General features: G+C 41.5%; 1 protein-coding gene across 1 annotated transcript in view; it reads right to left on the bottom strand.

Annotated features, from left to right (window-relative positions):
* Positions 1-16,039, bottom strand: part of MED14 (mediator complex subunit 14) — a 62,294-nt gene that overhangs the window by 4,537 nt on the left and 41,718 nt on the right. Inside the window, exons 19-28 of the mRNA XM_081081335.1 lie at positions 15,693-15,784; positions 14,600-14,752; positions 14,058-14,327; positions 12,216-12,356; positions 10,282-10,393; positions 7,149-7,280; positions 5,198-5,380; positions 3,762-3,997; positions 1,427-1,606; positions 1,228-1,335 (exon numbers count right to left, since the gene is read on the bottom strand). Of these exons, the coding sequence (XP_080937461.1) occupies positions 1,228-1,335; positions 1,427-1,606; positions 3,762-3,997; positions 5,198-5,380; positions 7,149-7,280; positions 10,282-10,393; positions 12,216-12,356; positions 14,058-14,327; positions 14,600-14,752; positions 15,693-15,784 (1,607 nt within the window). The remainder of the gene's footprint in view (positions 1-1,227; positions 1,336-1,426; positions 1,607-3,761; positions 3,998-5,197; positions 5,381-7,148; positions 7,281-10,281; positions 10,394-12,215; positions 12,357-14,057; positions 14,328-14,599; positions 14,753-15,692; positions 15,785-16,039) is intronic.

Raw genomic sequence — 16,039 nt, 5'->3', positions numbered from 1 at the left:
CACAAATGTTCAGTGACAGGCAGTGACACATGTTGTCCCCCACCCCCTCCAAGAATCAACAGCTGGCATTCAAGGCCCTTAACTAGTGTCAACCTAGACTTCCCAGTCTCAGTTCCAATTCTTTCCCTAAAACAAACTAGTCAAACTGTGTTAATAACTTTCAATTATATCCACGGATGCTTTGTAACCACAGAAATATTTACTCCTTTAAAAACTCAGATGGCTATCTTGTTGGCATAAATAATGTCTCCTACAGCCTATCAGAGCAGAAGCCATGCTGTCCCAATATTAAAATATCAACTGAAAAAAGAAGCGAGGTATTTGGAATTTCCCAAAGCAATACTAGAAACGTTAAAATGAAAGGACTATGGTAAGGTTGGAAAAATATAATCAGCTGCCACCTGGATATAATTGTATTAATTGTATATACATTGATATAATTGTATAGTTTCATAGAAAGGAAGAAGAATTTAAAATCTCCCAGAGGACCCTAACCGGTTTGGCTCAGTGGATAGAGCGTCGGCCTGCGGACTAAAGGGTCCCAGGTTCGATTCCGGTCAAGGGCATGTACCTTGGTTGCAGGCACATCCCCAGTAGGGGGTGTGCAGGAGGCAGCTGATCGATGTTTCTCTCTCATCGATGTTTCTGACTCTCTGTCCCTCTCCCTTCCTCTCTGTGAAAAATCAATAAAAAATATTTAAAAAAATAATAATAATCTTAAAAAGAAAATCTCCCAGAGGAGACAGTTTTGATAAATGGTATTAAGGCAATTAGGGGCATCTGAAGAAGTTGGATCCATACCTCACACATGACACAAAGACATATTTAAAATGGATCCAAAATTTAAATAAGTAATTTAAAAAATGAGTCCATACAGTATTAGAAGAAACCATGGGAGGGTTATTTCATTATCTAGGAGTAGGAACAGAGTATTAAATATATTTGCTTTTATAAGAGATAAGCCACTGGTAACTCGGGTTGCCTGTGGGAAGGAGGTGTAGATGGCTGGATGAAAAATTTCCCACTGAATCACCTTGTTCTAAATTCTGAAGATGGAAGAGGACTGTGTTGCCTATTCAAAACATATAAAATTTAAGTGAGAAATTAAGAATATAAGAGAAAATTAGAAGTGCCTAAATGGGTAAAAACCAATAAACGCTGATCCCACCAAATGCAACCTCCTCAAACAGAGCTGGCTATAAAAGTTGGTGTTTCTCTGTAACTTACCAGCTCCAGTTTCATAATATGCACACAGTCCCTGAGGATGTGTGTAGGAGCTCCTAATAGCTTGGTGAAGGCTATTAATGTATTGGCTTTAAATGGCGGTCCGGCAACCTGTAGGGATAAATAAAGCAAGTTACTCTTCATTTGGCTTTGACTCTTGTTTCGTTGACTACACTAAAATGATGTATCAATAAACACATACTCTTGTTTCAAAGAATTTCTCTAAAACTTGAAGTTCGTCAGGCTTCCACTGTCCTGCGTTCTCAGGTGTCACTTTGAGCTGAAGTGTTTGATTGGTTTTGGGACTAAGGGCTACTCTGCATTTCAGCGCATCCGTCTTAAACATGATCACCCCAGGTTCATTGGAATTTATCAGCTGTAGCTGCAAAACAAGGATGCATCAAATTAGCATGCAAGACAATATGTAAAAAAAAAAAAAAGACAGTATGTAAGACAAAGAAAAAATGAAATGTTGCCCAGGGAACTGTTTCAAAAGGAAGACAACTCAGTTGATACCTATTCCAAAACAGAGGTATCTAGGTACTGAGCACCGAAACTGCGGCCACCATTCCAGAGAGGCAATCAGACATTACATATCTCGATGGAAGAGCATTAACACCACCTATGAAATATTCTTGCAAAACAAGAACCAACTTGAGGCTGAATTCAGCAGTTAGATCCACAGGATTGATCCATATTATAGATCTATAGGGGTCAAAAGAACATGTTAAATTATTCTAAAATGATGCAATCAGCAAAATCCAGACAGAAACTCTACAGGACAATGATATGGTTTCTTCAACAAATAAAGTATGTAAGAAGAAATGGAAGGGGAACCTATAGTTTGAAAGGGACTTAAAAAAGTAGTTTGGGGCCCAGCCAGTGTGACTCAGTTGGTTGAGCATTATCCCACGCACCAAGAAGTTGACGGTTTGATTCCTAGTCAGGGCATATGCCCATGTTGTGGGCTCAACCCCCAGTAGGGGGTGTGCAGCTGATCGATGTTGTCCTCTCTCATTGATGTTTCTATCTCTCCCTCTCCCTTCCTCTCTCTCTGAAAAAAAATCAAAAACATATTAAAACAAACAAACAAAACTAGTCTGGGTTCTGATTCAAACTGTGAAAAGAGTGATAACTTGGGAAAGAAATCTGGATACCAACCATATTTGATAATAAAGAAATTGTATTTGGATGAAATGATGTCTGGAATTTGCTATCAAACAATCTGGGGGGAACCAAAAGTGAAACAATATTGTTATGAGTTCACTGTTGAAGCTGGGTGATGAGGAAAGACAGGTTCATTATCCAATTGTCTCTACTTTTTACAAGCTTAACATTTTCCACAATAACAACAGAACTAGCACATTAGGGGGAAATAGATCCGGATTGGGGCCTTTTGCTAGCCCAGGGGTTAGTAAATATTTTAGGCTATTTGGTCTCTGTTACAATCACTCAGTGATGCCATTGTAGCTGAAAGCAGACGTAGACGGTATGTATTGAGTGGGAGTGGCTGTGTTCCAATGAAACTTTATTTGCAAAAATAGGTGGTGGGCAGGACTTGCCTCCAGGGCCATAGTTTACTGACTGCTGCTCTAGACTAATATGTTGATTACACAAATGAGCACGCGTTTTAAAGAGCTGAACACTTACATGGCTTTTAAGAGGCAGAGGTGAGCCTAGATCCCAGGTCTGATGACTGCCATTTTAAATGCTAATTTAGTCAACTTATGTTAAAACCTGTATTTTTTTCAAATCTGAATATAAAGGCTGCAAAAGAGCATGGTGCCATCCCTTGAGTGGATATTTTCAACATTCACCATTCTGACGACCACCTCATTAACATATGTACATCAACAATAATAATTACAAGTAACTGATGGGTACTGAATACCAAGACATTATGCTATGAGCTTTTTATGAAATATCTCAAATTCCCACAACTGTTCTGAGTTAGTCAGATACCATCACCTACTATCACCAGAAAGGTGAAGAACTAGCCAAGCTCTTGCCAGCAGGTGGCCTGGCCTGGCCACAAACCCAGGCAGCTGGACTCTAGAACAGGTGCTCTCAACTCTGACCCATCTCCTGCGGGCATCACCACAGGACAGGTTAGAAGGCCTTTTCGGTCAGGGTTTTAAATCAATTCAAATGCTTGTTTATTTGAAAAATAGCTTTCATCCCTGTGATCAGAAGTCATTTGATTTCAATGAAGACTCGGGTTCAAAGCCAGCCTGCCTGCCAAAGCATCCGAGGACAAGCGCTACTCACAGGCTGTTCTCTGCAAAGCCAGCTCCGGGGCACACATGTCCTATGGTACTGAGCAGACCTACCTCCAGGTCCATGTGAGCCACAGGAGGGCAAATGATAAAATGAAGGAAAATGTTAGAATGGAAAAGAAAACAGGGCAAAGCGTAACTCTAACAAGCTGGTTAAAGGAGGGGAGGGAATGCCACTTTAGTTCCGATCCTATTCTGAGAGGAACTGGGCATCTGCCTTGGACACCCCCACTTATGAGTTAGTTCACTAGGTGGCCATACCGTTTCCTGTTGGATAATTCTTTGAAGGTGTCTTCTCATGATGACCGATCCAAGGAATCTTTCAAGCGGAGAACAAAGGTAACTACCAGCCAGGCCAGGCACGAGGCCTGGCGTCGGAGAGGGCAGCAGTAAAACGTTCAAGGCACTGTGAGTGAGGATGGTGGGTATGGAGGCTGCCCAGGAGCGCTGAGGTAGTTTGCGAGGTGGGGGCATATTTGTTGGCATCGTTTGAGAACCTTTTGAGAAGGAAAAAGTCATTTCACTTATAAAGACATACTATCTCATTGCTCCCTGCTTTGTTTTTGGTACAGATCTTCGCTAGTCTATAGCCACCTGTACTGTTTAATTACTCCTTGTAGTGCAGCAATCATATATAAGCTTCCTGTTAGCAAAAATGGCCACGGCTCTTCCTGCGGCCAGGTCCCTTGCAATGAGACTTTGCAGCAACCCCATCAAGAAGTGGAGTCTGTTGCTCTACCTGGATTCTGGGTTGGCTCTGTGACTTGCTGTGGCCATCAGGATGCAGTGGAAGTGAGGCAGTGCTGGTTGCAAGCCTAGGCTTTCACTCACTCTCTTGAAGCTCCCTGTCCAGCCACCAGGTAAACAAGCCATGATCAATTATGAGACCATATGGAAGAGAGAGAAGCCATGTCGCTGGGGTTACCTTAAATCAGCTAAGCCCAGCCAACCCAGGAGCTGACTATAGATGCATGAGCGAGCCCAGTAGAGCCTGGGAGAACTACCCAGCTGGCCTCAGCCCAAACTGCCACACTGCAGAACGGTGAGCAAATAGGACTGTTGTTTTAAGCCACTCAAAGTTGCGTAGCAAAAGCTAGCTACCATACCCTAATCGGTTTGGCTCAGTGGATAGAGCTTCGGCCTGCGGACTGAAGGGTCCCAGGTTCGATTCCGGTCAAGGGCATGTACCTTGGTTGCGGGCACATCGTGTGTGTGTGTGTGTGTGTGTGTGTGTGTGTGTGTGTGTGCGCGCGCGCGCGCATGCGTGTGCGGAGGCAGCTGATCTATGTTTCTAACTCTCTATCCCTCTCTGTAAAAAATCAATAAAATATATATTTTTTTAAAAAGCTAGCTAGCATATTTGTACAATTCTTCTCTTCTGTGTAAAATTGCATGACCTTGTCAGATGCCTTTAGGGATTTTTTAAGGTCTAGTATTGTAGCTAAGGTAGCAGTCATAACAGAGGCACTGGGGTCTCAACTCAGAAAACTTCTGGAAGAGACATTTCCCTTTCTTACATTATGTCTGACTTTGACAATGAACTATTATTACCACCGATTTACTAAATGGACAAGTTAAAGTTAATTAAGTAACCCCATTCAACAAGTAGGTCACGATCTTCAAATGTGAGGATGGAATAAAGTAGGCCATTCGCTGGTTATACTAAAAGCAGACATAAACATGTTGGTTACACTCACTTGTTCCAGCTCGAGGGGAATGAGAAGCGTCTGGAACTGGAGAGTGTAGTGATGGGTTGGCTGGGGACATCCCAGGTAACCGTGTTGCTGGTGAGGGGCCAGACACTTGAGGAGACCCTGGCCAGGTCCCTGCTCGTCCACTTGGTGACACCATCGTATACGGAGAACTGGGGTCCAGGGCTCCTGCAAGCAAGTAAACAAATGGTTTTCAAAGTCTGCATCTTAATAACTGAAAAGTATTCGACAACATTTAAATGGTCGCGCTTTACATGGTGATAATTTTATTTTCTTTTTCAGGATAGTATTTCACTGAAGCATGATGCTTCTTAACACGACACATCTGAATATTCTGTATAGTTCATGTACTTTTTAATGATATAAAAATTAGATAAAAAGACGGAGAACGCCTAAAAATTTACCTTCACGCGAACTTCAAGATGTGGAATACATAACAATTTATATCACAGAACAATCTTCTATAGGTTTGAAAATATTAAGCAAAAAAATCTCAAAGCTCCGTTAAGAAAAGAAATCTTACATTTTTAAACTAACCCTGACAGATTATGTTTTCATTCTACTCAGAGGAGGTTGAGGAGAGGGAAATTTTCCATTTTCTTTATTTAGTAAAGGTGACATGGACTAAGAAATGAACCACAGAATAATGTTTTGAAAGCAGCAACTTCCTGAACAATTTGGTATTTCAATTCACCCTGCAGGGTTACACCACTCTGTAACCAAATGACAAACTGAAAAAAAAAATACTTCTACCAAATATCAGAGAATAAATGGCCCTTACTTAGAAGTCTTACAAAGTGATAAAAACAAACAAACATAAGAACACAGGAAAAGGATATAAGCTGGCACACACAAAATAAGCAGCATACATTAAGCAGTAAGGTACCATTTCTTAGCTATCTAAGTAACCACGATCTTAAAAAATCCCAATACCCTGTGTTGGCAATGATGCAGGAAAACAGACATTCTAGTATGATACCAGAGGAAATTGGTAACAGGCTTTTGGCTGAGCAATCTGTAATATGTTTTAAAAGCTTCAGAATTTCTCAAACCCTTTGAGGCAGCCAATTTCACTTCTAGGAACTTACCTAAGGAAATAATCACGCGAGCAGACACGACACCACTTTTACTTGTGAAAAAATGGAAACATTCTAAACATATCATAACAGGAGAGCAGTTAAATATGGTATGCCCAGGTAAGGGTACTGCTATGAAGCCATTTAGTATGACAATGTAGAGTTCTTACTGCCAGAAATGTTGCCGCAAATATTAATAGTAAAGAGTAAAAAATCTTCAGTGCCACACAGCTGTCAAATCTGAGGAATGTAGTCATGATATATTTAAGTGAAAGAAGGAACTGAACACCACGTGCAATATGCTGTCTGCCATGTGTGTAAGAGCTGTATTTGCTTATTTATGCATAAAACATCTCTGCGAGAACGAGAAGAAATGAATGACACTAGCTAAGTGCCCATGGGAGGAGGAACTAGGTGGCTCGTGGAACAGAAGGAAACACTCCACTGGCTACTTCTTCTATTCTTTATCGATTTGAACCAATCTGAAATAGGACTTTTGAGTTAAAGAGTGAAAAAAGTTGTCTCAACATAACATAAAGAGTAGGGTCCCAATTTTAGTGGTGGTGGTGGGGTATGTTTGAGGCGGGAGATAAGAAGATGGGTAGAGAGCAAGCAAGAGACTCAAACAGGTAGACAAGCAGGGGTGTGTGACTGGAAGAGCGAGGGAGAGGGAAAGGGAGAGAGTCCAAAGCAGACAAAACTGGTAGGCATCTGCATGGTGTGGCTAGGAAAAATTTATTTTCTTTTGCTATTCCCCCAATAAACAAATACTAATTTTGCAAAAAGAAAATAACTTATGTAACAAAAACTACTTCCACGGCAAACTCTTGTGCTACGGCAGCTTCCATGTACGGACTCACCATGTGGACTAGCAAAGCTGGCCCCTGGTCCTATAGAGAGTCCATGCGAGGATGGGGGAGGAGTTGGAACAAATGACGCTGGTGACGGGGCTCTCAAAGCCCCACTGGGGGAGCTGGCAGCATGCAGATTTCCTAATAAACGAAAATAATTATAGATGATCTTGCAGGACACATATTATGTCCTGTCCAAGGACCCCAAGTTAAGACTCTACAGACTAAAGTAATAGGTAGTAAAGCTCCCGTAAGTAGTGCAAAGGAAAACTAGAACTTTCATTATTGAAAAAAAGAGAGATCAATTCCATGAGGCCCAAATTCCAGCTCTTATATTGGCTAATTAAAAAAAAAAAAAAAAAAGAATCCAGTGTACACTTTATTCACCCATTCACTCATTCAACTAGGCCCGAATGTCAATTTCATGCCTAGCATTGTGCGTAGTACGCACCGGGGATTAGCAACTTAACGAGATATAAAAATTCCTATTGTCATAAAACTTACATTCAGTAGAATGTGAAAGACTACAATTACATGTCAGGAAGTGAGTGACAAGTGCTGTGGAGCAAAACAGGGTGAGGTAAGGGGGCGATACTGAGCAGTGGTGGAGGTGGGTGCTGTTCTTTAGGTAAAGCACTCAGAGAAGACCTCGTGAGCTAAGAAACAAATGGAAGGAAGAGGCACGAGGGTACACGGGGCTTAAGGTATTCCAGCCAAACCTCTAGTGCAAAGGATGTAAAGGATCACAGTTATAAATAACAGGGAAGAGGCCAGTGTGGCTGGAACAGTGTGAGCAAGGGGGGTGGGGGGGTGAGGGGAGGGGAGGGGATATGAAGTCAGAGAGGCAGGGGATGGTCCTAAATCACACTGGGACTTGTAGGCCACTCAAAGGACTTAGGGTTAACGCTGAATGAAATGGGAAACCACTGCAGTTTGCAGCTGAGGAGTCATGAACTGACTTCTGTTCCAGAAGGATCCCTCTAGCTCAGTGGTTCTCAACCTTCCTAACGCCGCGACCCTTTAACACAGTTCCTCATGTTGTGGTGACCCCCAACCATAGAATTATTTCCGTTGCTACTTCGTAACTGTAATTTTGCTACTGTTATGAATCGTCATGTAAATATCTGATATGCAGGATGTATTTTCATTGTTACACACTGAACATAATGAAAGCATAGTGATTCATCACAAAAACAATATGTAATGATAGATGTGTGTTCTGATGGTCGCGACCCACAGGTTGAGAACCGCTGCTAGCTGCTGTAGGGCAGGGCCAAGGCCAGCGCAACCAGTAAGTGTAATCATCCAGGTGAGAGATGGCTGATGACCTGGGCGCCGGCAGAGGCCGAGATGGTGGGAAGTGGTTAAATTCTGGATAAATTCTAAAGATGGAGCTGGCACCATTCGGTGACTGGCTGAATGTGGGTGTGAGAGAAAGAGGGATCCAACCGGACTCTTTAACAGCTTTGGTCCAAGTAGCAGGAAGGAAGGGGTGCTCCTGCCATTCACTGAGATGGGGTGCTTGTGGCAGGAGCAATTTGGGGTGGGGAGGAGGGGTGGGTTGGTGAGTTTCAGATGTTGACTAGACAGCTAAATGGAAATGTTGAATAGACAGCTGGAAATACAGGACTTGAATTCGGGGGTGAGGCCTAGATAGGAGATGTGAAAAAACGGGAGACATGAGCTTAAAGATGGTATTTAGCCACAGGACTCGTTTTAACTTGGGGACTATGGCTACCATAACTACAAATAAATGCAGCACTAACATACTTGCTACTTTACCATAACTATTCTCAATATCAAGTTTCAAATTCTCTACCTCTGTGTAAGAGAATTCCACATTTCCATGTCCTATAATACCCAGTGCAATGCCTTATATTCAACTTGATTAACCTTTGTTATTTTACTTATTTAGCTGTGTGACCTGGACAAGTGACTACAGGATAAAGTGCTGAGCACAGATTAAGTACTATACATACCTGTCTGCTATTACCTTTATTTCAAAATAATCATTTCTCCTACTGTCTATGCAAAACCAGTCTCAACTCTATCCTAGAAAAACACTCTCCTGCCCTAGCTGGTGTGGCTCAGTGGATAGAGCGCTGGCCTGCAGACGGAAGGATCCCAGGTTCAATTCTGGTCAAGGGTATATGCCCGGGTTGTGGGCTCGATCCCCATTAAGGGGTGTACAGGAGGCAGCCAATCAATGATTCTCTCTCATCACTGATGTTTCTCTCTCTCCCTTCCTCTCTGAAATCAATAAAAATATATATATTTTTAAAAACACTGTCCTTGGGCTCTATGCCCTGTCTCCTGTTTTCCTCCTTGTTCTCTGGGCCGCTCCTTCTCGGGCTGAGCTCACCCACCCACTTGGGCGTCCGTGACCTTCAGTGGCATGACAACAACTTCCAAGTCTTCATCTGTGGTCCAGGCATCTCTGATGAGCAGGCAGGCGATCATCTCCCCAAGAAAGCTGACACCTGTCTTCCTCGCTAGGCGATAAGCCCCCGAGCAGGGCTGGTCCCTGGCTCGCGGGTCAATCCTCAGCACATGCAGCATTTGGCACAGAGCAGGTGCTCCCGTGATACCAATGAACTGCAGGTCAACAGTCAAACCTGGGCATTCTCAAGTTGCCAGCAGAGCCATTTTGCTTGGCCAAGCAGGCTGTGCACTGCCTAGCTCTGAGGGGCGGGCACCATTCACATGTACCAGGGCTGGGCAAACCTTCTGTAAGGGCCGGCCGCCATGGTGGGAAAGCAGCCTCGGACAATACGTAGATGGCGTGGCCGCATGCCAACGAAACTAACCACAAAACAGGTGGAGGGCAGGACCTGGCCCGCAGGCTTCAGTGTGCCGGCTTCTGACACAGATCATGTGATTAGATTAGCACTTCTTGGAGTTGTGCCATGAGTCTGGTTCTGGGTGATAACACCGCCATCTAATTCAAACCTTTTAAAGTGCTTTGAATCATGAACATGGATTTCACAACTCTGCCATCATGAATGAATGGCAGATACGTAGCCATAGACTAGAAAGGGAGTTCTCTCTGAAGTCCGAGGCTACATGCGCAGTGCTTCTGTGTGTGCACGTGTGCATGTATTTTCGATTTAAAGGTGACACAAGAAAATAAGTACTGTCTTACCTGGAGACTGTGTGTGCATCATAGAGGGAGACGGACTAACTGTGTTGTGATAAGATGTAGGAGGTGAAGTAAGAGGGTAAGCGCCCGATGATCCTGGCTGCTTGGGAAATGGCTGAAAAGAAGAAATTTAAATGTTTGTCAAACGGCCATACAACATAGCGTGAGTGTACGGCTTTCCCTAATAGACAGCTCCAGTAGTAACATTTCACACTTCGTGAAAATGTACAAAATACACATCCATAACACAGGTTTTACAAAACCGCCTGACTTTTAAAAAGGCAGCATCCTCATTCCTGATCTTGCGATGCCATCGCTTACATTCCTCAAGATGGCTTTCGCTCATTTTATCTGTCATAGTTTAACCGGCAGCACATGAAAAATAATGCTTCTTTCCTTTGGTGGAGTTTTGGAGTCAATGATATATGGTAGTTCAACCTGACCTCTACTTACCTTTACCTTCATCTCCAGTAATGAAACAATGGAATCCTTTCTACTCTATATTTTTAAAAAATTGAGGTACAAATCACATATAGTAAAGTGCACAAATATTAAATGTACAGTTGGATGGATTTTTACAAACATAACTACCACATAGATGAAGATACTGAAGAGATTACCACAGAGGTTCTCAACCTGTGGGTCGCGACCCCTTTGGCGGTCGAACGACCCTGTCACAGGGGTCGCCTAAGACCATCCTGCATGTCAGATATTTACGTGACGATTCATCACAGTAGCAACATTACAGTTAGGAAGTAGCAACGAAAATAACTTTATGGTTGGGTCACAACCTGAGGACCTGTATTAAAGGGCCAGAAGGTTGAGAGCCACTGGATTACCAGAACCCCAGAGCCCTTCCTTATACACCTTCAGTCTTTATCACCTCCCCACAGGTAAGCACTATTTTGACTTCTATTACTCAAGTTTGGTTTTGCATTTCATATAAATACTGAAAGTACTCATTATATACATGGTATCTGGCTTCTTTTGTTCAACGCTATGCCAGTGAAATGCACCATGCTGCTGCATGCAGCAATAATTTGCTTTCTCATTTCTGTAAAGTATTCCATTGTATAAATACACCCCAATTTATCTACCCACGCTACTGTTGCTAGATATTTGAGTTGTTTACAATTTTTTGGATAAATAATGCTGCTATAAATGTTGTTTTTTGATGCATTTCTGTTGTACATATACCTAAGAGTAGAATCATTAAACCTAAACTGCATGATGTTCAGCTTAGGCCTCTGGAATACTGCTAAACCCCACTGCAAGCGAGCTGTGCATTTCACACAGCCTCCAGGAATGAGTTTCAGTTGCTCCGAATACCAAATGCTGGCAAGGATTGTCATTTTTCTTCGTAAAGCCGTATTGTGGCTATGGAGTATGACTGCACGACACTTTGGTTTGTATCTCTGTGATGCCAAATGGCATCCATTTGGACAACCTGTGTGGTGATGACACGGGTGATCACCTGACATCACTGTAAGTGCACAAGTCTGAGGTGAGCGCTGCTTCTGGTACTATTCGCTTCCCATCACTGGGAGCCTCCTCCTTGTAACCTCCATGCCTATGTTTTCATACGGACTTCCTGGGCATCTGGGACCCACCAAGGATTTCCTTGTCTTTCAAGAAGCCCAGCCCTGGCCAGTGTGGTTCCGTGGCTTGGGCTTCGTCCGGTGCACTGAAAGGTTGCCAGTTCGATTCCCAGTCAGGGCACATTGCCCAGGTTTCGGGCTCAATCCCCAGTAGAGAAGTGCAGGAGGCGGCTGATCAACTTTTCCCTTTCACATAGATGTTCTCTCTCTCCCCCCCTCTGCCTTCCTCTCTCTAAAAATAAATAAGAAATCTTAAAAGAAAGAAAGAAGCCCAGACACCTGTAGAACCTGTTAAATTAAACAAATGTGATGCCGTGTGGAATTTCAGCTCCACGTTACCTGTTGCTGAGGTGGTGGCTGGAGTTGGGAGATAAGAGAATCCATCATATCTCCTCCTATGGGAGAAGGGGGATTATCGTCCTCATTTACAGACCTTCTCCGAGCATCCTGATTGCTGTCAACAAACATATTCAGGAAGGTCTATGGATATAAACAGGTAAAATTTACATTATTTTACCTAACTTTAGCCTGGTATTTTTAAATTATTTATAATATTTTAACAGAAATAAACATACCATGTCTATCTCTGAAATATAAATTTAACACATGATCGCTAGCACTAGGACAACCTGAAGGACATATTGATAATTTTGAAGGGGGGGATATTGACGAAAACTGTTAAGCACCATAACAAAATCAACATCAAGGTTCCAGAAAATTGTATCAACTAAGAAGTACAGTGCAAGCAAAGAGTCGAACAAAGAATTACACCCTGGTACTACTTAATAAGAGGCCAAAATATTTCCTTATTAATTGCTGAAGCAAAAATGGGGGAGGGAGAGGATCAAAACTTGTATGTTGGAAAATTTCCTACTTAGTGAGAGTTTTCACTTTTTAAGCTAGAAAATATGAGAGGAAAACTGAATAAAGAAACTAAGCCATCTTTTCTCTTTTTTATCTAATGACTTAATCTTGAACCATCAAGAATGGGACAGCCTTGTTTATAAGATATGTCCTCAAAGGCTACCAGAATTTGTGTCAAGCATAGCTTTTCTTTCTTGTAATACTCTTCATCTTCCCAGTCTTTAAAAATATAGGTCATAAGAGTATCAGAATCACTCAAAAGCATTTAAAAGTACACAGTCTAATTTCCAATTAAAGATGACGATTCACAACACATTTCATCTTCTCCCAAGAATCCATATGAAGCGCTTATAAACATTTTTTAAAGCAGTAAATCACAACGAAAAAAGAATGGGAAAAGAAAAAAATAGCAATAAACTCTGGAGGCTGCCGAGCAGATGGCTGAGTGGTAACCAACAACGTGAGGGAGCTGTATCCTAAGCAAGCAGTGGGGGAAGCCAAGAAACGAAGCTATTTCCATCTAGATCCTCAACACATGTAGGAACTGGCAGCGCCAGATACCTCTGCAAATAAGGATGAAGGTGAAAAATTATCCAATCAAAATTGCTATCTAGCCATATTGTAAGAAGAGGAGGAAAGGAAGAAGGTGTTTGTGAGCAGCAGCCTGGAACGAGGAAGGAGCACATAGAAAGCATTAAAAAAGAATCCAACCCTCATCTTTCACTCTGACAATCAGATAAGGCCCTCAACTAACAGTCAACGAACAGCAATGTAAGCACCTATTTAGAGATAAGATATAAAAACCAAGAGAATCAACTATGTAAGAGTTGAAAACAAGGCAGGAGAATGGCAAGAGAGGATTGCAGGGGACTCATTTTCAAAACAAGTCATTCGGAATTATCTGACTCTACGTTATAAGCAACTGAGCTATTATACCAGAATCTCCAAGGATTCGGGCCCAGGACCCTACATTTTAAAAAAGCACCACAGTTCTATTGGCATATCAAACCTACTCAATAATCAGTGATGAAGACTACTTTTAAAGTTATAAATAGCAAATAGGAATCTCTTCAGTGGCTTCCACCTTGCCCAGCACAGTAGGGACACAAAGGGAAAGACATTTTCTCACCTCATACATAGGCACAACACTTTAGAACTTCTAGCTCCTTCAGTCAAGTGGCAGAGATAATGCATTAACATGGCTGCTTATTAAATTTAGACAGGAATTTGTTGCTTTGCCCCATTATTTCCCCCCTCGAAGGAATTGTTTGAGATCATGTTTATGTTTATTCATGCTGTACCACTGAAGTCTGTTACCTTTAGTCCTGGTGCAGGATAAAATCCTTCAACTAACTTGCTATTATCAAAAAGACTATAGGCACCGTCCCGTATGGCCACCACGCCTCGGCTCCGGCAGTATATATCAATGCAGTACATGTTCCTAAAGGCCAGTCTGATGTGGGTGGACGACTGCGGCAGGATGGAGAAGCACTGGTAGGCCGTGTTGGTTCTCTGGGTCAAGCCCAACATCGGCACAGTGGGGAGTTTGTTGATGGCATTTAACGGAGCCTGAGTATCAAACAGTACCTACAAGGAGCAAACACAGTGAGAGCAGCCAGCTTCTGTACCATGCTAAAACCTCAAAATTTTCAATGTAGAAGCATCATAAATGAGACAACATCCTTCTGATACATTCCACAGAACTTTCCCTTGAAGCGAATGCAAACTAGATCGCTCTGTCCACTTTGAATCAAAGAAAATTCTCCAAGAAAAGTACAAGATATAAAAGACACAGATACTCACCCTCATCACTAATACTAAACGAATCTTATTTTTAAAGAGAAAAGAAACTTAATTACCTGTAGTAACTGAACCACATTTGGTGTTTTGTTGAACATTTCTTGAAGCTGATGGAGAATGGTATTGTGACAGTTACTGCAACCTGAGTTTGGACCAACAGTTCCCAAAGAAATGTGGAATTTCTGATGTATCGAATTCCACTGGATACTAATCTAAAGCAAAGAGAATACATATTTCAGACACTGAGAGAGTAAAAGATTCAAGTATTTGAAAAAATGTTTAAACAGTAAGGCAAAATTCCAAAGATCTAAATTAGATCTTTTCTGAAAGCAACTCCTAAGACTGGACTCTTTAAATTCTAGGCGTGCTGTTACTACGGACCAGCGCATTCACTGAGCATGTGTGTTCGATATCCCACTTCTAAATAAAACAAAGAGAGGGTGCTAAAGAAAACACTTTGATTAAATTTTATTTAAAAATTACCAATGGTGTTTCTAATGTTCACTTTTCTCTTGAGCTGAAGGAGAGTTACCCTCTAGGTGCACACGGTCATAGAGAGAAAGGAAGCCACCCCCAACACAGATGCCTTCGTTAACAGATTGTTAAACACTCAAGTAATTTCTGATATTACTTGATTTGGAGAGTGCAGAAAGAAGCCAGCTGGCTGAATTTTCATATTGAATTTCTAGGGCTTTACATGTGAGGTAGAAAAAAACAACAAAAACCACAGCAAAAACTATGAATTATGGGGAATACCTTAAAAAGATAAGATCAAACAATGTTCATTATCACATGACCAAAAATACAGACATACCATATTGTTCAAACTCATGTGTGAACTTCATCACAGTAATCACATTGCTAAGAAGATTTAAAATCAGTTAAAAACAAAATGCAAAAACTAAAAGTATATTGTCTAAAACTCAAGATTATATACCTATCAAAGAGGGTATAATTTTTGTTTTCAATTTTAAAGAGTTAAACATTATAGTACACTATATTTGTATCAACAAAGTATTTAAATTTTACCATTTATCCCTAATTTTTACTTGAGCCTCCAATTATTTCAAGGCAGTTTTCATAATTTTTGAATTCTTGCTTTTTACAAGATTAATGAGAGGAACTTCAGTTTTAATTAATTCATACACTTACTGAGCTTCCTTTGGTGGTTCCATAACACAAGATAAGTTTTCGGTAATTATAAACACGAACTTCTGAGAAAATATTTAGATGAGCAGGTATGTCTAAATATAAAGGAAACAAAAAGGAGATTAAGATTACACATGCAAAATGAAAAACATATATTTGAAAAGGAGGATATTTTGACAATATTATATGCCTAGATCAAAAGATCTCTAAAACGTGTAATTTAGTAAAGAAAGAAAAAAAGAAAGCAACAGCATAAATAGAAAGTAGGCTTCCTTCCATTTCCATTCCTACACAAGGTGGCCTGGGCAGGGGTGGAGATATATTGAAGCAATAGCATAGTGGTCAGAGGC

The sequence above is a fragment of the Myotis nattereri genome (genome assembly GCF_964212035.1).
Source record: "Myotis nattereri genome assembly, chromosome: X".
In the NCBI taxonomy this organism is placed as follows: Eukaryota; Metazoa; Chordata; class Mammalia; order Chiroptera; family Vespertilionidae; genus Myotis; species Myotis nattereri.
This window is presented reverse-complemented; position numbering and strand designations above follow the sequence as displayed.